The sequence below is a fragment of the Arabidopsis lyrata genome (genome assembly GCF_000004255.2).
Source record: "Arabidopsis lyrata subsp. lyrata unplaced genomic scaffold ARALYscaffold_5, whole genome shotgun sequence".
Classification (NCBI taxonomy): Eukaryota; Viridiplantae; Streptophyta; class Magnoliopsida; order Brassicales; family Brassicaceae; genus Arabidopsis; species Arabidopsis lyrata.
Window position 1 is genome coordinate 85,313 of NW_003302551.1, and position 23,875 is coordinate 109,187.

General features: G+C 41.2%; 8 protein-coding genes across 12 annotated transcripts; 5 read left to right on the top strand and 3 right to left on the bottom strand.

The window, feature by feature from the left end:
• Positions 1-6: 6 nt before the first annotated feature.
• Positions 7-1,419, top strand: LOC9311126. The gene is made up of 2 exons (XM_002875012.2): positions 7-784; positions 1,226-1,419. The coding sequence occupies exons 1-2, from the start codon at positions 176-178 to the stop codon at positions 1,310-1,312; spliced, it is 696 nt and encodes a 231-aa protein (XP_002875058.1). The 5' UTR covers positions 7-175; the 3' UTR covers positions 1,313-1,419.
• Positions 1,420-4,056: 2,637 nt separating this feature from the next.
• LOC110228240 lies at positions 4,057-4,968 on the top strand. Its single transcript, XM_021024972.1, has one exon. The coding sequence runs from the start codon at positions 4,057-4,059 to the stop codon at positions 4,966-4,968; it is 912 nt and encodes a 303-aa protein (XP_020880631.1).
• A 663-nt stretch (positions 4,969-5,631) lies between these two features.
• Positions 5,632-7,060, top strand: LOC9311127 (cytochrome b-c1 complex subunit 6). Its single transcript, XM_002875013.2, has 5 exons — positions 5,632-5,704; positions 5,800-5,833; positions 6,356-6,440; positions 6,605-6,694; positions 6,769-7,060. Coding segments are annotated over exons 2-5 (204 nt in total). The 5' UTR covers positions 5,632-5,704; positions 5,800-5,831; the 3' UTR covers positions 6,796-7,060.
• A 98-nt stretch (positions 7,061-7,158) lies between these two features.
• LOC9311128 (CAX-interacting protein 4) lies at positions 7,159-8,897 on the top strand. Of its 4 annotated transcripts, none has more exons than XM_021024319.1 (4): positions 7,161-7,257; positions 7,323-7,394; positions 7,466-7,529; positions 7,947-8,897. In XM_021024319.1, exon 4 carries the CDS (start codon positions 7,972-7,974, stop codon positions 8,722-8,724), a length of 753 nt encoding a protein of 250 aa, XP_020879978.1. In that variant the 5' UTR covers positions 7,161-7,257; positions 7,323-7,394; positions 7,466-7,529; positions 7,947-7,971; the 3' UTR covers positions 8,725-8,897. The 4 variants fall into 4 exon arrangements, with proteins under 4 accessions (XP_020879976.1, XP_002875060.1, XP_020879978.1 ...); XM_021024318.1 differs by having other exon boundaries at positions 7,162-7,257; positions 7,913-8,897; XM_021024317.1 differs by lacking the exon at positions 7,323-7,394 and having other exon boundaries at positions 7,159-7,257; positions 7,913-8,893.
• A 406-nt stretch (positions 8,898-9,303) lies between these two features.
• LOC9311129 (sec-independent protein translocase protein TATC, chloroplastic) lies at positions 9,304-10,890 on the bottom strand. The gene is made up of 4 exons (XM_021024313.1): positions 10,541-10,890; positions 10,183-10,451; positions 9,796-10,086; positions 9,304-9,709 (listed from the first exon to the last, which is right to left on the bottom strand). The coding sequence occupies exons 1-4, from the start codon at positions 10,788-10,790 to the stop codon at positions 9,500-9,502; spliced, it is 1,020 nt and encodes a 339-aa protein (XP_020879972.1). The 5' UTR covers positions 10,791-10,890; the 3' UTR covers positions 9,304-9,499.
• Positions 10,891-11,064: 174 nt separating this feature from the next.
• On the top strand, positions 11,065-14,005 carry LOC9312800 (origin of replication complex subunit 4). The gene is made up of 16 exons (XM_021024312.1): positions 11,065-11,241; positions 11,312-11,402; positions 11,498-11,554; positions 11,638-11,685; positions 11,754-11,804; positions 11,904-11,947; positions 12,021-12,084; positions 12,269-12,355; positions 12,492-12,583; positions 12,661-12,742; positions 12,860-12,945; positions 13,025-13,134; positions 13,234-13,326; positions 13,406-13,470; positions 13,537-13,680; positions 13,776-14,005. The coding sequence occupies exons 1-16, from the start codon at positions 11,132-11,134 to the stop codon at positions 13,803-13,805; spliced, it is 1,254 nt and encodes a 417-aa protein (XP_020879971.1). The 5' UTR covers positions 11,065-11,131; the 3' UTR covers positions 13,806-14,005.
• LOC9311130 (DExH-box ATP-dependent RNA helicase DExH5, mitochondrial) lies at positions 13,968-20,323 on the bottom strand. 2 transcript variants are annotated; one of them, XM_021024310.1, is made up of 19 exons: positions 20,091-20,323; positions 19,774-19,937; positions 19,574-19,661; positions 19,256-19,495; positions 19,062-19,157; positions 18,754-18,942; positions 18,482-18,641; positions 18,269-18,399; positions 17,913-18,080; positions 17,567-17,839; positions 17,263-17,457; positions 16,722-16,925; positions 16,521-16,590; positions 16,292-16,440; positions 15,582-15,887; positions 15,433-15,492; positions 15,192-15,344; positions 14,982-15,092; positions 13,968-14,853 (listed from the first exon to the last, which is right to left on the bottom strand). In XM_021024310.1, the coding sequence occupies exons 1-19, from the start codon at positions 20,229-20,231 to the stop codon at positions 14,392-14,394; spliced, it is 3,360 nt and encodes a 1,119-aa protein (XP_020879969.1). In that variant the 5' UTR covers positions 20,232-20,323; the 3' UTR covers positions 13,968-14,391. The 2 variants fall into 2 exon arrangements, with proteins under 2 accessions (XP_020879969.1, XP_002876732.1); XM_002876686.2 differs by having other exon boundaries at positions 19,774-19,940.
• An 86-nt stretch (positions 20,324-20,409) lies between these two features.
• Positions 20,410-22,231, bottom strand: LOC9312801 (fructose-bisphosphate aldolase 3, chloroplastic). The gene is made up of 4 exons (XM_021024314.1): positions 21,905-22,231; positions 21,526-21,795; positions 21,340-21,449; positions 20,410-21,214 (listed from the first exon to the last, which is right to left on the bottom strand). Exons 1-4 carry the CDS (start codon positions 22,049-22,051, stop codon positions 20,575-20,577), a joined length of 1,167 nt encoding a protein of 388 aa, XP_020879973.1. The 5' UTR covers positions 22,052-22,231; the 3' UTR covers positions 20,410-20,574.
• Between the last annotated feature and the right edge of the window lie 1,644 nt (positions 22,232-23,875).

The window sequence follows — 23,875 nt, forward strand, 5'->3', positions numbered from 1 at the left end:
TTTATTGGTGGTTAAAAAATTGGTAATATTATTAATTTGTCAGTACTAGTAGTGCCCAGACACGGAAACAGGGGTCTCTCGCTCTCTCTCTTATTGTTGTTCAACACAACACCGCCATTACAGAAGATTGAAGTGAGAGTGGAAAGGGAGAGGGAGCTTCCTGCTTTCACTTATTATGCCTCCTCCTCCTTCTAGTTCTAGGCCAGGCCTTAACGGACATCCGATTGCTACTCAGAACCAGCAGCCGTATTACCGGAGCTACTCATCGTCGTCGTCGGCGTCACTGAAGGGATGCTGCTGCTGCTTGTTCTTGCTGTTCGCGTTCCTGGCGCTGCTGGTACTGGCGGTGGTGCTCATAGTAATACTGGCGGTGAAGCCGAAGAAGCCGCAGTTCGATCTGCAGCAAGTGGCAGTGGTGTACATGGGAATCTCAAACCCAAGCGCTGTTCTGGATCCAACCACCGCCTCCCTCTCCCTCACCATCCGGATGCTCTTCACCGCCGTCAACCCAAACAAGGTCGGAATCAGGTACGGCGAGTCCAGCTTCACGGTGATGTACAAAGGCATGCCACTGGGGAGGGCGACGGTGCCTGGATTCTACCAGGATGCGCACAGTACAAGGAATGTGGAGGCCACCATCTCCGTCGATAGAGTCAATCTTATGCAAGCCCACGCCGCCGATCTCGTCAGAGACGCTTCCTTAAACGACAGAGTGGAGCTCACAGTCCGCGGAGACGTGGGGGCTAAGATCCGAGTCATGAATTTCGATTCACCGGGAGTTCAGGTTCTCCATCTTCTTCTCCCTTCTTTTTCTCGCCCGGGGATCTGGCCTAACCAGCCTAGTGTGAACACACTAACTTACTTTTGAGAAAGAAATTACCATTTACCACACACATACACTTTTTGAGTAAAAAATAAGGGTAAAAACAAAAAAGAAGCTGTTAAGTTAAGTTAATAGATTCCTTTACACCACTAGTCATGCTCTGTCTGTCCCCACTATGCTTTCCTTTTCGCCTTTGCTTCTCCTACACTTTTGATATTTTCTAGGATCATCCACGTCTATGCCACCACCTAAAAGCTATTCTTGAGGTGTAAATTACGAACAAACGACACCATCGCCTTCCTTTCACTGGTTTATTGATTTAAAGTACTAATAATTTATCAACAACAGTTATATAAAGATTCACTCTGCTTGCTAATATATAAGATTTCACATGCATTGCAGGTATCCGTGAATTGCGGGATAGGCATTAGTCCCAGAAAGCAAGCTCTCATTTACAAGCAATGTGGCTTTGATGGCCTCAGCGTCTAATTCCAAAACTGTAACATAATATTATATATATATTTGTACTGACTACTCCCAGTTGCAAAAAAGATCCAGCCAAACTGGTATAGAAATGGAACAAGATCATCCATCCTTCCCTTGCCTTTTTTGGAAAACTTTTGTTTCTACAAGCAACAATTTTTTTGTTTACCAAATATACTAATCAGTAATTTACTCACGCTGCAATCCCTTGGCCAATCTAAATTGCATTCGTTTCTGTTAATCAATTAGAGATATATGCACTCATCCGCATGCTACATATCAAAAAATGTTGTGTGATTTATTTGAGGTTTGCTTTGAAAAAACTCTGCCAGATTCTCTTTTCTATTTCATGTACGCTTTGTGTTTGGTTGAATCGACGAGTACAAATAGTTGTGCTGCTTCCTTGCTTATTTTAATCCTAAGCTCCAGATTTGCTGCTGGGGGTGCATGTAAGAGGTGCAGGCATGTGAGAGTTATTTCAGAACTGCCTGCTCCAGAATTGAGAGATGGTTTTGTTATTGATTTCCTTGATTCGGTTACAATGCGAGAGCAGATGGCCTGGCATCCATTTGATGGTACCGGAATATGCAAAAGCAGTCTCAGAATACTTACTTGAAGGGACCCGAGACTATTCTTTTTGGATTACATATTTGAAGATAGGTGATCAGTTCCTCCATCGACCATCCATGGCAAGTGTCTAAAGCTTGCGAAAGTGATTTTCTAATACTTGCAAGCTTTCTATTCCCAAGCATCCACCTCCTTATTCTCTTTCTTCTTGCTTGGCTTTAAGAGTCTCTTTAATTCTCCAATCATTATAGCTTTCTTTTCATCGAGAGCCTCCTTTTTGGAAGGGACTTCCGTCAGTTTACCTTGTAATACACCGGGAAACCTTCTCACAGGTCACAACCAAACCACTCCAACCTCTGCCCACGAATCACAAGAGTGTATGTATCATATCCACCTCGGCTAGAGAAGAGCATTTGGCCAGAACTCATTGGCAGTTTCTTATCTCTGCGGAAGAGAAGTTTTTTAGACAGAAATCTAGAGTGGGGTGGATGCATCTTGGTGATAGGAATACAGCTTATTTCCACAAGTGTGTGTCTCAACGTGCTGCAAGAAACCATATTCATTTTTTGCGAGACGCTACTGATAGAAAGATTGTTGAGACCACAGAAATAAAAGAGTATGCGGCTGACTACTTTCAAGGTATCATAGGAAGCACTAGTATGCCTAGCTCTCCTGTGTCCATTTCTGAGTTGCAGGTTCTTCTCTCTTTTAGATGCAATGACACTCAACAGCATGAGCTTCAGAAATTGGTGTCTGCGGAAGAAGTTAAGGCAGCACTTTTTGCAAAGCCACTTAACAAGAGTCCAGGCCCTGATGGGTTCTCTGTGGAATTTTATCGAGCATCATGGGACACTGTAGGAGCTGATGTTATCTCAGCAGTTCAGGAATTTTTCAGGAATGGGCGCCTTCTAAAGGATTTCAATAACACATCAATTACTCTTATCCCGAAGCAGCCTGAAGCGTGCCACTTGGGAGATTATCGCCCGATTAGCTGCTGTAATCTGACTTATAAAATCATCTCGAAGATCATTGCCAACCGTCTAAAGCCTCTTCTTCAAGACTGCATCAGTCCAAACCAGGCTGCTTTCCTAAAAGGGAGAAGTCTTGGTGAAAATGTCCTACTTGCCTCAGATTTAATCAGAAACTACCAAAAAGAAAACTGCCCTAAGAGTTGCATGCTCAAGTTGGACATTAGAAAGGCTTTCGACACAGTTTGTTGGGATTTCGTGTTGAAAGTTCTCGCAGCTCAAAACTTTCCACCTCTCTTTTGTACTTGGATCAATGAATGCATCTCCTCTCCTAGGTTCTCTATTTCAATTAATGGTGAGCTTGCGGGTTTTTTCCCATGCAAGAAAGGTATTCGACAGGGAGATCCTATCTCTCCTTATCTGTTTATCATGGTCATGGAGGTGCTCTCGAAATTATTGGAAAAGGCTGTGGTGCAAGGGGACATAAGGCTTCACCCTCTATGCTCTTCCCCTGTCGTCACTCACCTTCTTTTTGCTGATGACTTGTTATTATTCTCTGATGGTGCTAGGCATTCGTTGACTGGTATTGCCAAGGTTATGCTCCATTTCAAGAGGTTAAGTGGGCTGGAAGTGAACCCCTCAAAGTCTGAGATTTTCTTCGGGGGTTATTCGGATTCTCAGGTGGCAGTCCTTAGTGCCTTGCAAGGAATAAGTGTTGGCTCTTTCCCCACTAGATACTTGAGGCTACCTCTCAACCCGGCCAGAATCTCATTTGCTACCTTGCAGCCATTTATTGAGAAAATCACCAACAAGCTTCATGTGTGGACGGTAAGGTTTCTATCCTTTGCTGGGAAAATACGCCTTATCTCTTTAATTTATGGCATGGTCAATTTTTGGAGTTCTGTGTTCAATCTGCCAAAAAGGTTTTATGCCAAGGTGGACTCTCTATGTGCTGCTTTCCTATGGAAGAACAAAGTGTCAAATGCTGCGGGGTCTAGAGTAGCTTGGATTGATGTTTGTAAGCCCAAGGAAGAAGGTGGACTTGGTATTCGGCTGCTTGAGGACTTTGCCATTGTCTTTCAGCTGAAGCTTATTTGGAACTTATTTACCAATGCGGGCTCTTTATGGGTAGCTTGGCTCAAAGGTAACATTTTCCTCAGGAAAAGCTATTGGACCATTGTAGACAGTCTGAGGCTCTCAAGGACCGTCAAAAACATGATTCGGCTAAAACCATATATTGTTAACTTTATGCGCTGTGAAGTGGGTAACGGGAATCATGCTTCATTCTGGTTTGATCATTGGACTGTCCATGGTCCTTTGATTTCTTTCTTAGGAGCGACTGGGCCTAGGGACTTGAGAGTAAGGAGAGAAGCTCTTGTTGCTGAGGCAGCTAGAAATGGAGAGTGGCGGATGCCGGGTGCTCGATCTGAGAATCAACAACAGCTCATGATCACACTAACAACCATTACTCCTCCAAATATCTCTAATGGTCAGGATATCTATCTATGGCGTCGTGTGTCAGGAAGTTTTGCTGAATTTTTCTCTTCTAAGGAAACTTGGGAGCAATTGCGAACTCACTCTCCTTTGGTGTCTTGGAGTAAGGTGGTCTGGTTCAAGGAAGCGGTTCCTCGCTTCTCATTTATCACTTGGCTTGCGTTTAAAGGAAGATTGCCTACGAAATACAGATTACGCGGTTGGGGACTGAATATCCCTGCAGCTTGTGTACTCTGTTCCAACGGATTAGAAACTCACAACCATCTATTCTTTGAATGTCCCTACTTAGCAACTGTTTGGCATGCTTTTGCTTCGAGGATCTTGATCAATCCACCATCTACAATCGCTTCCATCTCTTCTTGGATTTTGCAGGCTCAAGCTCCAGCTCAATCTCATGCTATAATCACCATCAAGCTGCTTCTTCAATCGGCGTGTTACTTCATTTGGAGGGAGCGTAACGCAAGGATTTTCACCTCCATTATCTCTCCCAGCTCAACTGTGCAAGCTTCTTTGGATCGCTCCATTCGAGACCGCTTCCTCTCTTTCCCGGGGGTTCTTCCTCCTCGGTTTCTTTACTTGCTTTCTACTTTGGTTGTATCTCTTTCCCCTTCTAGCTTCTTGTCTTTTGTTTGATTAAGTTGTTTTTTTTTTTGTCATCTTGAAATTTTATTATTGAATTTGATGTGAAACCAGAGTAGGATTACAAACGCTCAAACAAGGGAACTTAAGCCGGCGGACAAACTGAAGTCCCCGGAAGCACTGCTGGAGGAAAAAGAAACTTCCCCGGAATCTAGGCCCTAACAAGGGAGACGAAAAGAACTAGCAATAGAAAGCAGAAATTATCAAACCACAATCGAAAGAGGACGAATTCTTAAAATAAAAGCAGAGGCAACTAGGCTTAAACCAAAGGGAAATGATAGATCCAAAGAAACAGAGAATCATCTTCTTCTGAAACACCTGCAAATGCAATTTATCAAGGATGCCCACGGCCAACCCAAAGATAACATATACCTCCTCCTATCATTAAAATGAATTTTTCACTTTACAATGTTTGATTAAGTTGTTTCAACATTGTAAAGTGAAAAATTCAGAAAATGGTATAAAATTTAACCTTGTACCAAAAAAAAAATATCCACCTCGGCCTTTGAAATATTGGCATCTTTCTGACTTACATTTTCGGCTTTGTATCTTTTATATTCGACACCGGGCCTGAGGATGTTGGACATTAACGGGCTACATAAAATTTTACTTGGTACAGGCCCATATGTTCAGAACAGAAACGGCAACTAGACAGACGTAGAAGACGATGAAATTGGAGGAAATCGAATCGAAACATTTAGGGTTCCTCCTTGAGTATCTATCTACTTTGGTAGGCTGATCATATCATATGAATACTTCCATATTTGAGCTTACGACAAAACAATGCCACTCACATAAATTTTGATCCTTTTTTTTTTCTCTCAGATTTCAGGTCAAGCTTTCTTTCCAATTTCGCCATGTAAGTTCCTTCTGTCACAAAATTTTAATACGCTAGTTATCGGATAAGATTCTGCGTTATTAGATCTCTTGCAATTTTTACTCCTACTCTCTAAATTCTAATACGCTAGTTATCGGATAAGATTTGTATTCCGTCTTGATTGGTCTAGGAGGATTTGGAAATAAGACTAACAACTATCCGAATTCTGACACATAGTAAGCTGTATCTTTCACACGGGGTAAGAAGCAATCGACATGTCTTATATGACAATCACATCCTCTATAGTTTAGTTTGTTGGGTATTACTTAGTGGCTCTCTCCATTTTCTTGCTTTGCATAAAATCTTGAAGAGCTGTGTGTGTATGTTCATAAGAGTAAAATGGGAAGCTTAGCTTCATCCCTTAAACAGCCCTACTTTGAGTTTGACAACAAGTTGCTATGTCATAGTTACAGTGAACGTATTTTTCGTTAGTAGGCCATTCATTACCTTAGTTTGCTTATCTAACCTTTGATTTTCCATCCTACTCGATGGTGATAATTATAGGGCAGAAGAAGAAGATGTTGATCAGAAAAGATACTTTGAGGAATCTTGCAAACCAAAATGTGTGAAGCCACTTCTTGAATATCAGGTGAATAGGTCATTGGTCATAAGTCATAACCTTGTTTTGCATTATTCGAGTGTGTAATTCTTTTGACATAAAAAAAGGTTGATTGCTTTCGGTGCTGCTTATCTATCTCACATCACATGGCTTGGAGTGTGGCTCAATTTTAACAGCTTGTTGTTGTGGTTCAGGCATGTGTCAAGAGAATTCAAGATGATGAGTCTGGCCACAAACATTGCACTGGGCAGTATTTTGATTACTGGCATTGTGTTGACAAATGTGTAAGTGGTGTTTTTCTGTATACACCTAAAGTTTCATTCTATGATGGAAAATTGTATCGTTGATCTGCTTGCAGGTCGACCTAAGTTGTTCGCGAGATTAAAATGACAAGACAGCAATTTGGAGACTTGAGTCTTGTTTTCAGAGTTATATAAAATGATGTGGATGCTGAACATTACTACTGCAAACCAGATTGCAATGGGCTCCGTCTCGGTTTTGTTTCTCTGTCATTCTTTGTTTTCGTATGAAGTTGTGATGCGTCATTAATAATAAGTAATGAAAACGAAGAAGCCGATTCTATCTTTATTTTTCTATAGGTCCAGTTTATTCAACTGTTTGGTATGAAATCATTGAACAATTAATTCAAAGAGGAATAATGTTGGTGTTAATATATATATATAATGTTGGTTTCTATATTAACAAAACGGCACGCTGTGCTTTGGTTTTGTGCATAAACGGCACGCAAACCAGATGTGTGTGTATATATAAATAAATATTGAGACGACTCGAAGGCAATTTTCTCAAAAGAAGCAAAGCCCTAGCGTCCTCTCTGTTCCTTTCAAAGGTAAAGCTCTCTCAAATTTAAGATCTAACCTTATTATTACTCACGGATCATCATCGATCTATCAGATCTGTGTTCCGGTTTCGGCTGCTGATAGCGTCTTGTGTTCTCTAAATCCGTTGATTTGTTTTCGTCTATAGGTTGCTTCTTTTTTCTTTTTTCCAGGCCAGAGGCTATCGTAGACTTTCTTTGACTTGCCCCTCTTTTGCAGATTCGTAATCTGTTGTGGGCTTGCCTCTCCTCTTTTGGATTATCGTACCTCACACTCGCATCAGGTAAGAAGTTTGGTTCAGATTTAGTGAATCTCATCGCTTTAGTTTCAAAGCTTATTAGGTCTTTGCATTGGTTATTATGTTGGAATACTTAACCCTAATAGTAACAACTGGAATGTTGCTGAAAGTGTAGTTTTGATCCCTTCCCTTTCAACAAAACATAGTTAGTTAGTCTCTGTGCTTTGTTTGGATTGATTTTTAGCCATGGAATGCTTAACCCTAATAGTAACAACTGGAATTTTGCTGAAAGTGTAGTTTTGATCCCTTCTTGTTTTTTATTCGTTCTGTATTACCATCATGTAGTTGACTCTCTGTGCTTTGGCTGGACTGGCCTCATGAACCGTTTGATGGAAGAGCTAACATTGTTTTTTCTTCTCTTTTGTGAGATGCACTTTTGGTTATTTTCATACCAAAATGCAGATTTTCAGTTGCTTTTTCTATACAAATGGACTGCAAGAAGTTCATCCAGATGGTTGAGGAGAAGAAACGACGAGTTCTAGAGAAGCAAGAAGCTCCTTTGAAATGGGAGCAGAAGCTAGAGGCGGCTGCCAATGCTAAAGCTGACACAGAAACCAAAGTAAAGAAGTCAAAGGGCACTAAGAAAAAACAAAGGGGTGCATCTGAATCTAGCTCAGAAAGTGATAGTAGCTCTGAGGTGAGAAGAAAGTCTAGAAGATCTCACAATAGGCACCGAAGACATGCACACTTTGATTCAGATGACAGTGATCGGAGGAAAGAGAAGAAATCCAAGAGGCAGAAAAGGAGCGATGATAGCACTGATGATTATGAAAGCGGGTCAGAGGATGAGCTGAGGCACCATCGGAGGCACAAGTGGCATAGCTCAAGAAAGACTTGCGATGATGACAGTACCGAAGATGTGAGAAGAAGACATTTAAAGCGTCACAGGCGCAGTGAGTTGGTCACTTCAAGTGATAGTGAGGAAGAGAGTGGAAGAAGAAGGCGAGGCAAATATCACAGGCACAAAAGAGGTTCAGCCTCCTCGAGTGGCTCGGAAGAAGATAGTGGGAAAAGTAGGAAGAGAAGGCAACATAAAAGGCATCATTTGGCTGAGTCTTCAAGTGAGGAAGATGGAGCAATGAGGAGGATGAGGCATCATAAACATGACAGAGATTCAGCATCCGAGTCTGATGGAAGAAGGTTATCAGATGAGAAAAGAGAGCAAAACTTGGACAAATGAAAATGAAAATGAAAATTGTATTTGTTTAATTCACATCATAAGAACTGAATGTTGTGTTGAATTATTGTGTTGCCACTCTGTTCTTTGATTTTCATTTTACATTTTTAGCAAGAATGGTACACAACCAATTGAAGTCTGAAATGTTTATGATAATTAAGACCGTGGGCTAGCTAGCATATGTGCAGAACGTGGTTTTTATTTTGATTATTATTTTTTCGGCAGTTCAGAGGAGAGTATGTTGCAAATCATCTTGGTTTTACACTCTGAACTATTGCAAATGATATTTGATAACTACTCTTCCCTCTGCAGCGTCATAATCATATCTTCATCTTGTAGTTACCAGGATTGTGGTCTCTTGCTCTTGATACTCTCAAGCTCTGAGCTATACTGGAAACTAGGTGTTTAGACCTATGCTCATGTGTTGCACACGAAGACGTATAAATGCTACTTGCTGGTCCAGTTTGAATTTTCTTCATTATTTTGAATATGGAATCACTTGTATGTTTCACTTTCATGGAGTGCAGCGCACACAGCCATTGCAGCATCTAAAGATTAGACCTTTCATCTCCTGAATGTGAATTATCATGAATCATATAATCGACAATAAATACCCCTCCCCTTAACCTTGTTGCTCCTTTAGGTTGCTAAATTTGTACATCCAAAGAAGATGAAGTTCAGATAAACACTTTGGGTACCAAACTGTGGTCTCATGCACGGAAAGTGTGAAATACTCTACAAGATACATGATTTATTTGTCTTTGAACAACTAAGTTTCTCACCGACCTGTGAGCTTGACCATCCATGCACCACCCAAGTAGAGCCCCAGAAGCGGTGTTGCTAGGAGCATTTGAGTGACAGGGTCTGTCGAGGGTGTGACTACAGCTGCTACAACCACCGCACCTACCACCACATATCTCCAAATTGAAAGCATTTGATCTCCCGACACCACCCCTACTTGTCCTAGGAGTAACTGAATGACTGGAACCTGTAAACCAACAAGAAGCAGCCAAATTCCAGGTGAAGATGGCTAAAGCAATGCTGTAGAACATGTATATTATCATTGCAACGTACCTGGAAAGACAGGCCCGTGCTGAACATAAGCACTAGTACAAACTCAAAGTACTGGTCGATAGACCACAGAGATTCTACCACCCCTTCCGCGTAATTCACAAAGAAATTCAAGGCTGCAGGGGTTAAAACCCAGTAGGAGAAGGCAAGTCCAGCATAGAAGAGCAAGGAGGAACCAAAGACAATTGGCCCCAGAAACCTTCTTTCAGCCCGTGTCAGACCGGGAAGGACAAAAGCTATAATCTCATACAGGATCACTGGGCTTCCTAGTAGAAGCCCGCAATAACCCGAGACCTGCAATGCAAAACAAGAAAAAAAGAAGTCATATATCTTGACTAAGATGCAGATGACTCTATCAGTCGTCAATCTGATCATTAGCTAGTTCAGGACCTTTAGAGTTGTGAAGAAAAATTCGCCAGGAGCAAGCTGCAGAAAGCGTACACCCTGAGTTTTGACGGGAGCTTCAAGAAACACAATAAGATCTTTGGAGAAAGCGAAGCATCCCAAGATTGCAGCTCCCACAGCCAAAACAGAGACGAATATTCTCTCCCGGAGCTCCTCGAGATGATCGAAAATAGTCATTTCTTTGTCATCAGGGAGCTCCTCTTTACGGGGATAGAGAAACTCATAGACCGAACTTGATCTATCTTCGGATGCATCTGCCACAACAACAGTGTAATTCATCACTAACTAACTAACTAACTATATCAACAACCCGGGAAGTGGAGTTTCTCCTAATAATAATTACCTGGTGGTCTGTCTTCTACAGCAGAGCCAACGCCGGGGGTTGGTGAATCGTCAGAATTATCATCGAGAGCTGCCACCCGGCCAAAGCCTTTGCTCCGGCGTTGCGTGACAGAGTATCGGAGTCCAGCTTCCCTCCACGAATTGCAGAAATTGACAGCGTAAGGAGGACGCTGCTTTGTAGGCGAAGCCAAGTTGCGAGTGGTGAGGGGGAAATGGTGGATAAGAGCAGAACTGGTGCTTGTGCTGCCCATCTCTGCTCGTATCGTATGCTTTGCAATTGCAAAGAGAACGATTGGTTCCGGTCGAGTTTCCTTGCCCACATTTGATATTTCCAAAACCCAATCCTTTTTCTTTTCTTTTTCTCTGCTAGTCCTTCTTCCACCAAAAAACTTGCTACCACAATGTAAACGACGCCGTTTTAGGAGAAAGCAAAGGAGCTTGATTGGGCCTTTTATTGCTTTAAAAGGCCCATTAGTACGGCCCATAGAGTAAGTTTTTTAATACTACAGTTGTAGTGATGTCCGTTCACTTCACAGAGAGGCTCGCTGCTCACTCGCTCGCTTGGCTTGTGTCATTTTTTCCCGCCAGTCCGATGGGCAAAGAGATTCCGGCGGAGAAATCCCTAAATCTGATTCGCGGGAGACTCTGCGATCCTAGTTTTATCTTCGGACCTCTTTCCGCTTCGTCAGACAGCAATTACAGGTCTAATTTTGCTTCTTTCGATTATTTTGCTTGCTTGCTTTTACCCTAAACTACTATAATACAAACACAGTAAATTGAAGTTCATTGTATCAACCTCTATCACGGAGGGATGCAACAATTCCATCTTGCTTCTCGGCCCTCGCGGCTCTGGCAAAGCTGCTGTATGTCGAACCCTGCTTCCTTCTACTCTCCGTCCGTTCTTGGCGTTTGATTTCGTCTTTTTCTTTAAAAAAAAACAAAAATGGGTTGATTTCAGGTCTTGGATCTCGTTGTAGGTGATTTATTGGAGCAGTTTCCTGATTCAGTATCAGTAGTATGTCTGACTTCTAATACATTTGGAACTATCTTCTATCTAATCTCATCGTATGATCTTACTACAATCTCAATGTGATGCAGATCAGATTGAATGGACTCTTGCATAGTGATGATAATTGTGCTTTTAAGGTCTGATCTCGCCCACCATTCTCATTTCCTAAACAAACTTACACCTAATACTTACATTGATTTTTCAGGAAATTGCCAGACAGTTGTGCATGGAACACCACCTACTCTTCTCCAAGATGGTACACCATTCTTCTCTCCAAATGTTCTTTCTTTTTTTTTTTTTCTCTTTGCTGTGTAGCCAATGTCTCAATTGGCTTGCTTCTCTGTCGCACTTCCAGGCATCATTCGATGAGAATTCACACTTCATAATAGCCATGTTGCGGTCAGTATATTTACCTTTACATAAATGAGCCTTTTTGATATTTAACGCAGACAAACTGATAGAGATGTTTCAGGGAATGCGGACTAGCACATAAAACAATCATCTTTGTGCTTGACGAATTTGACATGTTTGCTCAGGCAAGAATTCTGATTTCTTTTAACTTGCTAATTGTATTATATGTCGTTTTCCCTATGATAAAAATTACTTAGCAACAGAGAGTCCATCCTAACGTTGGGAGGTAGAGCAGAACCTTTGATGAACCAAGGAATTGCACATTGGTGTTTTCTATCCACTCACCCTATCATCTGCTTATATATATAGGGAAAGCAGCGGTTGCTATACAGTTTGCTGGATGCTATGCAATCTGTAACATCACAAGCTGTTGTCATCGGTATTAGTTCTCGACTGGTATGACCATGGCTATACCGATATACATGCTTTGGGTTTTACAAATTGTTTCTTGTATGTTTGATGACAGCTGACTTTGGTTGTTGCTAACAGTACTCTGGTTCAAAATCTTATAATATTCAATCTCTCACCACAGGACGCTGACCAGCTTCTGGAGAAAAGAGTGAGATCTCGCTTTTCACACAGAAAAATTCTGTTTCTTCCTCCATCCAGGGACGAACTTGACGGGTAACCTTCTTTTCTATAATAATCAGTCAACTATTTTTCCAATCAACTTATTGAACTATTACGAACTATGTTTCTAGTTTGTTGGAACATCTGCTGTCTCTACCAGCAGACTCAAGCTTCCCCAGTGGATATGTTTCTCGGTTCAATGATAAGATTAAGGTTCTAATATCCACTCCCAACTACTACTATGACATGCTTAAGAACTGATACGATGTTGATTCTTGTTCTGAAGAACTGATACTTACCAATTTAAAAAAAAAAACACCTACTGTGCAGAATATAACATCAGACAGGAGATTTAAAGACATACTTAAGACATTTTTTAATGCTCATTCTACTGTGAACAGTTTCTTGAAGTTTATGTAAGTTCTTCGATTACAATATTGAGATGTTTCCTTAAGATATCATTTTCTCTGTGTTGAGTCTATTTCTTGATGTTAGATTCTGCGCTGTTTCTTTAATGAATTTGGAATCTGGCCTCCTCTCTCTTGAGAACTTCAAAGCAGCACTTTCAAGGATGCAAAGGCAACCAAAGCTGGAAGCCGTTAGAGGTATGATAAGCTGACTTCTAAGGAATATGTTTTGCTTAGCTGCGGTGTTGCTTATACATTTTCCTTGGGAATATCAATTGACATATCTTTGTTGAGCAGATTGTTCCGTACTGGAGCTTTATCTTCTGGTATGTATGAGGAGGTTAGAAGTGAAGGAGCAAAACTCATACAACTTCATTAGTGTAATGAAAGGTAATTTATAAATTTGGCTTAAGAGAAAATGCAGGTTGCACCACTATGAAAATGATTTGAGATTCCATGTGTATTCCAGAGTACAAGGCGATACACGATTCTTTTCAAACCTCGGACTACTACGCACAAAATGTCTGCATAAGGGTATGTTTATAGCTCTCTTGAGATGCCATGGTTTAAAGGTGGTGGTCTAAATGGTTGACATGACAGGGATTTGAGCACCTGAGAGAGCGACAAGTTATATGCTACGCAGAGAATAGAGGACAGTCTCAGACAGGAGAGTACCGTCCCATGAAGCTTTTGATATCAGCCTCTGAGCTTCATCAGGGAATGAGATCTCATGCGTGTTGCCCCGTAAGTCTCCTTTTTCATCCATACCCTCCTTTCTTCCCCTTATTTTTGTAAACTGATTTCAACCTGTTGATATTATTTTTATCCCGCTGGAACAGGCCATCCTTCTCAAGTTATTGGACCATTGATCTCTCTGTTTTTGTCCCTTGGGAATAAGACAGTCTCTCAAGGTCCTGTGATATGTATGTTTATTTCATGGTAAAAGCTACTTGGTTTACAAACAGTATTTTTACCTTTGCTTTGTGTTTCCTTCACCTGCCATTTATATATATATAAAGGGAGAGAGCATGTCAACACAATACTCGCTCAATTCCTGATTACACACAAACAAGGCTTCAAGTTCAAGTAGGCAACTTTCTCTACTACACCCAAACCCATTTGAGTCTCAACATCAAACCCTTCAACTCATATAATTACACCTCATGCTGACAGTTAAGACCCACACAAATTGGACAGCTTAATACAGATCAACTCTCTCTCTCTCTCTCTCTCCTTTTGTGCGCTTGCACCAACGAAGTGTGCTCCCCAGCTCCACCCTTACTGTGTCATATTATGAGTATTTATCTCCCTTCAACCCCGTTTGATCACAAAGAGATGCATGCTCCTGAGTCTATCCTTTTTCTTCCCAATTTTGCTCTCAGTCTCACCCACAACAACTATGGACTCCATAAGCATGCCTTTTTTTCGTTTTGCCTTCTAAGGCATTGGTCTCAATCAGAGGTGATCTTTCTTGCTTTTCTTCAGCAGCTTTGACATATGATTCACCTGCTCATGACTTTCCTTAGCCCCGCCCCTCAGCCATTGTATAGCTTCAGCTGCCGCATCCTTCTCAGCACCCTTCTTGTTGCTGCAAGGCTGTCCCATGATCTGTGTCTCATTAAACTCTACCGTTGTTTGGAACTTGTTGTTCTTCAATTGCTTAGTCTTATACATCGGTGCTGCATAACCAGCCCTTGTAAGTATTGTTTGGAGCTGACTCTTGGAATTGTCACCCCCTGGCCCACTTTCGGTCCTTGAAAGCAATGACGGTTTTGTTGACAACGCCGATATTTCCAAAGGCCTAAGTATTTGGTGACCAAACACAAATCTTCCATCACATCGATCCTCGGAGACCAACAACCGTATAGCTGATAAGAGTTCACGGTGTGCTTGCATATCCACTTTAGGATTAATTAGCTGGAATGTTTTTAAAAAGTATCATATCTCAGATGTCCATTCCCTAACCAGATCTGTTATCACAGTAGAAATACCTGACAGAATGACAACAACAAAGGTGGGTACTTTTGAGATTTTATGAAACTCACTTTGTTCTGTATTAGCTCGTCAAGCTCTTTCTTCAAGGTTTGGTATATCTCTGCAACATCAAGTTTCATGAAAAACTCCAAGTATCCTCCCAACATTTTCAGGTGGCCATCCTGCCAAAAAGCCCAGAAACAAAAGTTGACAATGAAATTGCTGTCAATCCTGACAACAAAAACAAGAGTACAAGCAAGACCGACAGAAAAAAGGCTCACAATGTCTCCTTTGGAGATGCTACCGCCAAAGAGGATAAGAGTAGAGTCAGAGCAGGCTGTTGAATCCCTCAAGAAAACGGAGTTCACTTTTATCTTCTCATTGAACACCAACCACGGATATGGTATTTTTGTTTCTCTTGCATTTACAGAATTCTATGGAAAAAAAAAAATTGAATGTTACAAATTTCCAACCAAACTGTAATGTTAGGTATACCATCATTAATACTGGATGGATGCGTACTGAATAAAGAAGAACTTGGCCATCCTCCATCGTCTTTAGGGAAAATGATCTCTCATTATGCTGCATGTGTCATATAGATGCTCAATAAAGCAAACTGCTGAATACAGAGAGGCCACTGCAGGGCAAATAAATTCAGGAGAAGTACTCACCACAACTGAGCAGATTCCTGGATACATGCCATAGCAAATTACTGCTCGAGTAAGATTTGCATCATTCCCCTCTGAATTGCAGATTGATGGGTTTCCATCTATTAGTCCAGTATCCTTGAGTAATGAGAAGAACTCTTTTCGAAGAGAATCAATAGCTCTCAGCGACTGTATTGACAAAAAGTTTCTCCAGCAGTAATCATATACAGCAGACTCTTCCTCAGCTTTTTTCCACCCCTCATATGCCCGAACAAGTGCAAGATGATCACTGTGATCACGTGAAAACTGGGATTTTGCGGCTTCTGCGAGCTGGGAAAGTTAAAAACGAAACATCATATTCTACGGTCTTTCAGAAGACACGAAAATTCATAACATTTCATACCATCTGATTTCAAGACAAGATCTCTTTGGACAAAACTACGTCCATAATAAAATTTTCAGAGAAGAAGATGGATGGTCAAGTCACTTGGACTAACAGAGAGACAGGGAACTATAAATGCTAATGAAGAGTACTACTGTAATTAACTCAAGGTAAAAAACAACAGAGATTAAGTTTCCCACTTTTCCAGCCAGATGCATGATGTGTTAAAGTTAACAGTGGAAGAAGGGGATTGCAGGGGTATAACAAGAGACCAATAAATGGTATAAATATAAAGTGCTAGATAAGAAGTTGAACTGCATTTTATCTTCTACATGGTGGGAGAAGAACTTACATCTTTCTTGTCCTGAGGTGTCAAGAAAGGATCTCTCACACTCAGGCCAGCCGCAACAGTCAATATGGGATCAAGGCAACCAAGAATAGCTCCTAGTATGAGCATTTTTCCAAGCTTTGGCTCCATGGGAAGCTTGGACAAATAACGACCTGCAAAGTATTTAAACAATATGAGATAAATTTCAGTCCTGCTACCCAAAACTGCCATGATTCAGCATATTTCCTTTGACCTAGAGTTGTGAGATATTCATTCTCATCCAATGCGCCTATTATCTTCAGATATTTAATGGCCTTTTGAACCTGCGGGCAAAGTTGAAGAAACAAAATTACTATATCATTGATTATTATAAGTTTGGTTCAAATCAAACACCTTCACTTGAGTAAAGTTCTAAAACAGAATCTAACCAAAGAATCAAACAAATATGACGTACCGCTAGTAGTTCAGGAGATTGCAGCGCCCTTGACAAGAACTCAGATATGCTTCCGAGATTTAAGCTTTTGATTTGCAGACACAGTGAGTGTAAAGGCGTCCTCAAAATTTCAGGCAACTGATATTCTGCAAAAGCATCATATACACACTTGGCGTAAAGATGATAACACTGACCAGGTCGAACACGACCGGCTCGTCCTCTTCTCTGCAATCACAAACAGAGCATGAGAATCAACAATAAATATCACTAAATGTAAGCCCACGGACCAGTCAGAGAGTTAAGATTGTTGGCAGTGAATACTTATACTCACTTTTAGTAGTCCAGTGTATTTGAAATGCAACTACGCATAAGACAAAGAAAGAACATCTCATAGCTAGTAGATTAACGTCTATGTAAACAGTACTAAATCCCTGTCCTTGTTCCTGCGTTTATTTTATCGATAAAATTATGAATCTATGGGGAAATGGCTCCGTAATCTTATTAATAGGATGTATTACTAGTTGATTCTCAAAAGCTATCAACTCTAACAAACTAGCAATACCTGCTGAGCTGAAACCTTGGAAATCCAAGATGGAAGCAAACAGGGGGTATTGTTTAATGCATCATAGGAGGTCTCTTTTGCCTTTCCACAGTCAATGACAAAAGCAACATCATTGATCGTGATGCTCGTTTCTGCGATATTAGTGGCTAGAACTATCTTTCTTACTCCACTTGCAGGTTCTTCAAATATTAACCTCTGCATTTACTCAAAATAAAGTCAACGGTTAATTAACTAAAATATTGATATACTAGTAACACTAGCATATGATACAGGTTGCCATCAGGAGAAAGAAATTATATATCACCTGCTCAAAACTTGCCATAGAACCATGGCAGGCAAGCAACATAACCCGATCTGGGTTGCCAAAGATTGGATGAATCTGCAGTTTTTCTTTCAGAGAGCTGATATCATCCCACCCAGTCATAAAAACTAAAATACCACCAGGACCCTCATTCTCACATATATGGCAAAGGAGAAATTCTATGAGGTTAAAACCAATGCAATCAGGATTCCAACAAGATAAAGACTCTCGAGTCTCAGGGCTAAACTCCTTGAAGTCAGCCGCTCTCAGTGCGTCCTGTTTGCATAAGGGGAAAGAAATGAGGACCTAACACGTAGAATTAAGCTGCTGATATGCTTTTTCTAAATACCTCAACGACAAAGGCAATTTGGCTCTTCCGTTTTTTTGGGATCTGTTTGTTCATCTTCCACATTCTTTCTTGACCATAATCATCAATTTGATTGTATGGAGTCAATCTGTACCTGGTCATCTCCAGAATATCCTCTAGGAAATGACTACGAACCGGATATGTAAATCCCTATAGTGAGGAATACAATATTAGAAGTATCACTGGGGTTAATCAGAGCATATAGATCCAAGGAATATCGAATCAGCAAAAGATTAAATATCTTGAAATGTTCTAGCGAGGATAAACAAATATTCATCCCATAAAGATTGAATAGTTCCAAACAACCTCCTCACTAGTATATTCTGTTTCTTACTTACTGGAATGTGAATGACACCTGCCCCACCAAAGTATGACGAGAATAGCTCAGCATCTAAAGTTGCACTCATCATAATCAGCTTAAGCTCTGGGCGACGAGATAGCAGATCCTTAAGAATGATAAGGAGGAAATCTAAAACACAAAAGTAATATAGTAAGACAACCGCAATCAAGTTAAGCTAAAAATGAGTAGCTGCATGATAGCACAGGTTTACCTTCATTCATTCCACGCTCATGAATTTCATCCACAATAACATGAGTAACTCCTCTTAAATTTCTATCTACCAACAACCGTCTCAACAATATGCCTGTGGTACAGAAGAGGAGGCGGGTATCTCTTCCTCTAACACCTTCCAATCGAACCTTATATCCAACCTTCACGAAAAAGTACGAAAAAAACAAGAGAGCTTAATCAGTAAATAAGTGAAGAATTCCAAGTATAGGCTCCAAGCCAACTAGATATAGAAGCATGCAGGGTGAAACTCACGGATTCACCCAACTGCTCTCCTCTCTCGTAAGCAACCCTCTCCGAAACAGACATAGCAGATATTCTCCTTGGTTGAGTACATATGATACTGCAAAAAGCTCCACGGTTTGCTTCAATCTCGGATTCTAAAATAAACTGTGGAATTTGTGTGGTCTTGCCACAACCTGTTTCTCCAGAGATAACAATAACCTGTAATACGAAACTTTATGTGGGTAATCAGAACTAATACAAAACCAAGAAGACTGTCAAGCTGATATTCGATTTTCTATCTGAGCACAAGCGTGGCTCCAGTTGTCTTCTTTGCAGACCTGATTTTGTGAAATTGCTGTCAATACTGAATCCCTTTGCTTGAAAGCAGGGAGACTTGTCCGAGATTCCACCATTCTTCGGCCTTCTACGGATGCCTAATCAATGGAACACATCAAAATTAAATGGATGATGAAAAAGCATAGAAGGGGAATAAAAAGGACCTAATGTAAAAAGAAAGGTGAGTAGACCGAACCTGCCAATATTGTTGTCGATCACGCAGCTGCAAACTCCTTTGCCAAAGAATTTTGTCCAGCGTAGTGTTGGTGGCAGCCATGGGCTCTGGTGGCTCAGAAAGCCATTCATCGGTACTGCTTATGCTACTAGTTCTTGACAAGGAACTGGCAGGGACTCTATCTATCCTCTTTGGTTTTTTACTGAGGTAGTCAGTGAGGTAAGCTTGAACTCTTTGAAGAAGGTCAGTATGCAAATTCACCTGTCAATATTGTACATTTCTGCTCTATAAGGAAAAATAAGCGTATTGTGTAAGGGGAAGAGAAGCAGCAGATATTACCTCCCTCTGTGGCTTCTTGTCATCTAAATCAAACCTATAGTTGGGGAGTGGGATCTTACTGAAGACAACAACCTTAGCATATGCATGACTGGAAAAAAAAAAAAGATATCTATAAAGAAATTGTTGTACTATTGAGAAAGAAGCAGCGGCTAAAAAGAAAGGAGCAGCATATGAGATGTAGTAGGGAGCAGCATAGGTACCTATACAATCCCAGGGTTGTAGCCAGAGCAGCAAGTTTATCAAAATCCCGTCTATCTTTTTTATCCCTGGAAATCACTTCTTGCTTAAGAGAATCGTGCAAAAGCATTGAAAATTTCCGATTCCATTCATCCAAGTTGGCACAATGAAAGGTACCCAAAGGATGCTGCTGCAAATTGATATATGGTTCCAGTAGAAAAAAAAGAGCAAATCAAAAACACTAGAATCGCCATTGTAAGAGCATCAAGAAGCTCTATCTATCTATAAACGGAGATTTTGGGTATGCATGAGAAAAGAAGAAGAAGAAGAAGAAGCTAACCGGTTGGCGATCCTCGGGAACGCTGCCATCATAAGCGGAGACATAGCGAACCGGGGAGAGAGGAAGAGGATGGAAGCCGTAATCGGAACGAAGGCGCTGGTGAGGCGGAACGTACAGGGAAGGAGGAACACGATCCTTCATCGGAGCCAAATTCAAAACACTCTCTAATAATAATTTAGTCAACAGTAAAGTAGAAACAGAGAGAGATCTCCGCTGCTGCTTCTATGCAACAAGGCACATAGACTTGGGAACTATGCCGAATTTACCTTATTGCCCTCCAAATTTGGTTTTGCAGTCAAATAAATTTATAGATTTAGGATGATATTTCAAGTTGCTCATGCATACATATGATATGATCGCGACTCGTGAGTGTCTTCTTTCTCAGAGACAAAAAAAAAAAAAAGGGAACAACTTAAGAAAGAAAAAAGACAAAAGACAACAAGGGTCCTTATTACGATCTTTGAAATGGGACCAAATTTAACAATCAGTAGGTGTAACCCTTGACAAACATTCCTTTCTTGGCATCCTCGTTCTCGCCCTCTGCTGAGTATTTGCCGAGCTGGGCCAATGAGTTGGCCTTTGCCCTCACCAACAGTGCCTTCTGCGAGGCCTCAATCTTCTCCGGCTTGCCTTGCCACGTCCTCAGCACGGAGTTCTGCAGGGCACGTGCGTAGGAGAAGGACACATGCCATGGGTTTGGGCTCTGGTTCATGGCGTTCAGGTTCAGTGTGGCCTCTGCCTCCGATTGTCCTCCAGACAGAAACATGATTCCTGGGACAGCCGGAGGAACCCTCCTTTTGAGCATGGTGAGCGTGAACTCTGCAACGGTCTCGGGAGAGGCCTTGTTCTTGTGCTCAGCACCTGGGGTGACCATGCTCGGCTTCAACAGAATGCCCTCAAGCATGACGTTGTTCTGGGCCAAGTAGAAGAACACCTCGGACCACACTTTCTCTGCCACCTCCAGAGTCCTCTCAATGGGGTGGTCCCCGTCCAGAAGGATCTCTGGCTCCACAATGGGCACAAGACCATTCTCCTGAGAGATGGCTGCATAGCGAGCCAGGCCCCACGCAGCTTCCTTCACAGCCAGTGCTGAAGGACCGCAAGGAACACTCACCACTGTCCTCCTGGACAAACACACACATACATACATATATACCAAAGAGTCATCATCATAACTAGGACATGCAATTTCAAATCAACGAAAGAGTTAATTCCATATGTACATGATATGGTGAAATATATGACATACCACTTGGCAAAACGAGCGCCTTGCTTGTAGTACTCAGCAGAGCGTGAGGCCAATCCATCCAAGCCTTGGCACCAAGACTCGTCGTTGGAGCCAGGCAGGGGAGACAAGCCCTATGTAAATAAAAAATCAATTTATAATGGTGATGACTGAATATATATGGATAGTTGAACCAAAAAAGAAAAAAACCTTGTCAACTTTGATGCCAGGGACGATGTTGGCATCGCGCAAGCAATCGACAAAGGTCTTGCCGTCCTTGGTGGACTGGTAAAGAGTCTCCTCGAAGAGGATGGCACCAGAGATGTAATCGCCGAGGCCAGGAGTGGTAAGCAGAAGTTGCCTGTAGGCCTGACGGTTGTCCTCAGTGTTATCCAAGCCGATAGAAGCGAGCCTCTTCCCACAGGTCGCATTGGACTCATCGATCGCCAAGATACCTCTCCCAGGGGATGCCACGCTTTTCTATTACGCAAAAACAGAATCTCACTCTCTATGTTTGACTTTGCATTACGAATCCAGTGGACAAACTAATAAAGCATCCAAAGAGAGAGAGGAAAAGGAGAATACTCACGGCGGTTTTAACAAGCTCGTCGGAGTAAGCACCGGCGCGGATCGCGAAGGAGACTCGAGGAGGAGAAGCAGAGGTGTGAGCAAAGGAGCGTTGGCCGATCCATGGAGAAGAGAGTGTGTTAGGCTTAACGAAGCTAGCAGACGCCATAGGTAGGATAAGGAAGGGTCAAAGGTGGTGATCGATCTCTCGGGGACTCCGCGGGACTCACAGAGAGAGAGAGAGAGATCTGGAATTTGGAGGAGAGTGTGTGTAAAAGCGAAAAGCCTTTTGTTTGTTGCGATTTACTTTTACTACTATGTAGTCGTCTACTTTGGCATCACCTACTCCCACCAAAAGCCTTCCTTTTTTATTTACCTTATTATCCCCAGTTTACCGTAAATGACGCTTTTAACCTTGAGGGAGATAATGGTGATTTCCTAATAGTTGCAGATGCATCATGATCCATGAGTCTTTTCTCTTTGAACAACAATCTGAGAATCAACCAAATTCTCCTATTTGGTCTACCCAAACTATCCTCCCCTACCCCTTGCCTCTTCGTCTAACTCAATCGTTTTAAAATTAATTAATCAAAATTACATGACCTAACCACCTAGTGTGATGAAAGAGACTGGGCCGGATATTGCCTTTCTTATCTGTTGGGCCACAATACACAGAATGGAACACCCTCTCACGTGATTGATCCTTGGGCCCATTAATAATGGGGCTCAGCTTCAGGTAAACCAATATGAGCCCACGACGGCTTTGATCTTCTTCTTTCTGTTTCTTTTTTTTTTTTATTAAGGCAGCCAGCCATCCGATATAATAGTCCATAGATAAGTCCAAATATTGGTGTTACTCGTAACAGACGAGGAAGGTGTAAAAAAGAAGAGAGAAAATGCAAGTTCCGAGGAACGTTATATGCCACATGAGAAAGTGGCAACTTCTTCTTTCTTTCTCTCTTTTATCTTACATTTTATTTTTTTTTTGTGTTTTCTCTTTTCCAAATCTTTGCCTCAATTTAAATGCATATATCATATATATGTGCGTTTAAATTTACAACAACAAAATTCTTGACTATGTTTTTTTCTCTTCTTTTTTGACTATGCTTAAGTGCTTCAATTATATTCGGTAAAAAATGGTCATGCTCTCTCTCGTTATCTTTTTTAGGTCATGGTCGTTGTGTGTTATCACGCATGCGTTCACATAACGTTCTAAAAATCAACCAAAAAACTTGAGTACCCTTTAATTACGTTCTTTTTTTTTATCTCTCTTTCTTCATTTGCATGTCTTCATGTTCACCCTTTAAAGTTAAAACATACAAATTATTGTGTGTGCATCTCTTTCTCCCTTTCTAATTGCAATCCTGCGATAACGCCAAAAAAAACAAAACTACTGAGGTTAAGGGTTTGGTGGAAAAATATATGAATATAATGCCAATCTTTATCAGAGTAGGAACTAGTAGTATTTTATCATATTTTAAGACAAGTTTGAAAGTTTTTTTTAATTAAAACATGCGTAATTAAAGTTCCATTCTCTGCTTTCAGATGAATGGCATCGATCATAATTCACCTACTTCTTCTAGAGTCTTCTACGCTGCCTCTACGTCATAAAATATAGTATATATAAAAGGTGTTGGTGCAGATCTTTGATTAACGTTTTGGTTCAGTCATATATCTGATGATTTTTAAACGATAAACCCCAAAACGCGTCTTCATACAGTTCACATGCACATGTCACCCAGAAGAATTGACTCTCAGATCTTTCTAGGTGTTTGTGTTCACACTTCGCCACGCTCTCTGTGTTATGAACGATTTAAATATACAAACAAAGCTAGTCATCAGTGTTTCCCATTCGAAAAAGAAAAAGAGTGTGTTGTTTGTCTTGTAATGAAACCTAATGAGTATGTATTGACTGGTTGGTGCGTGGGGAGAGCATAAGGTGATAGGACCACGTTCTTGTTTATTTGGCAATTCCTATACAAGCCCTTGGTCC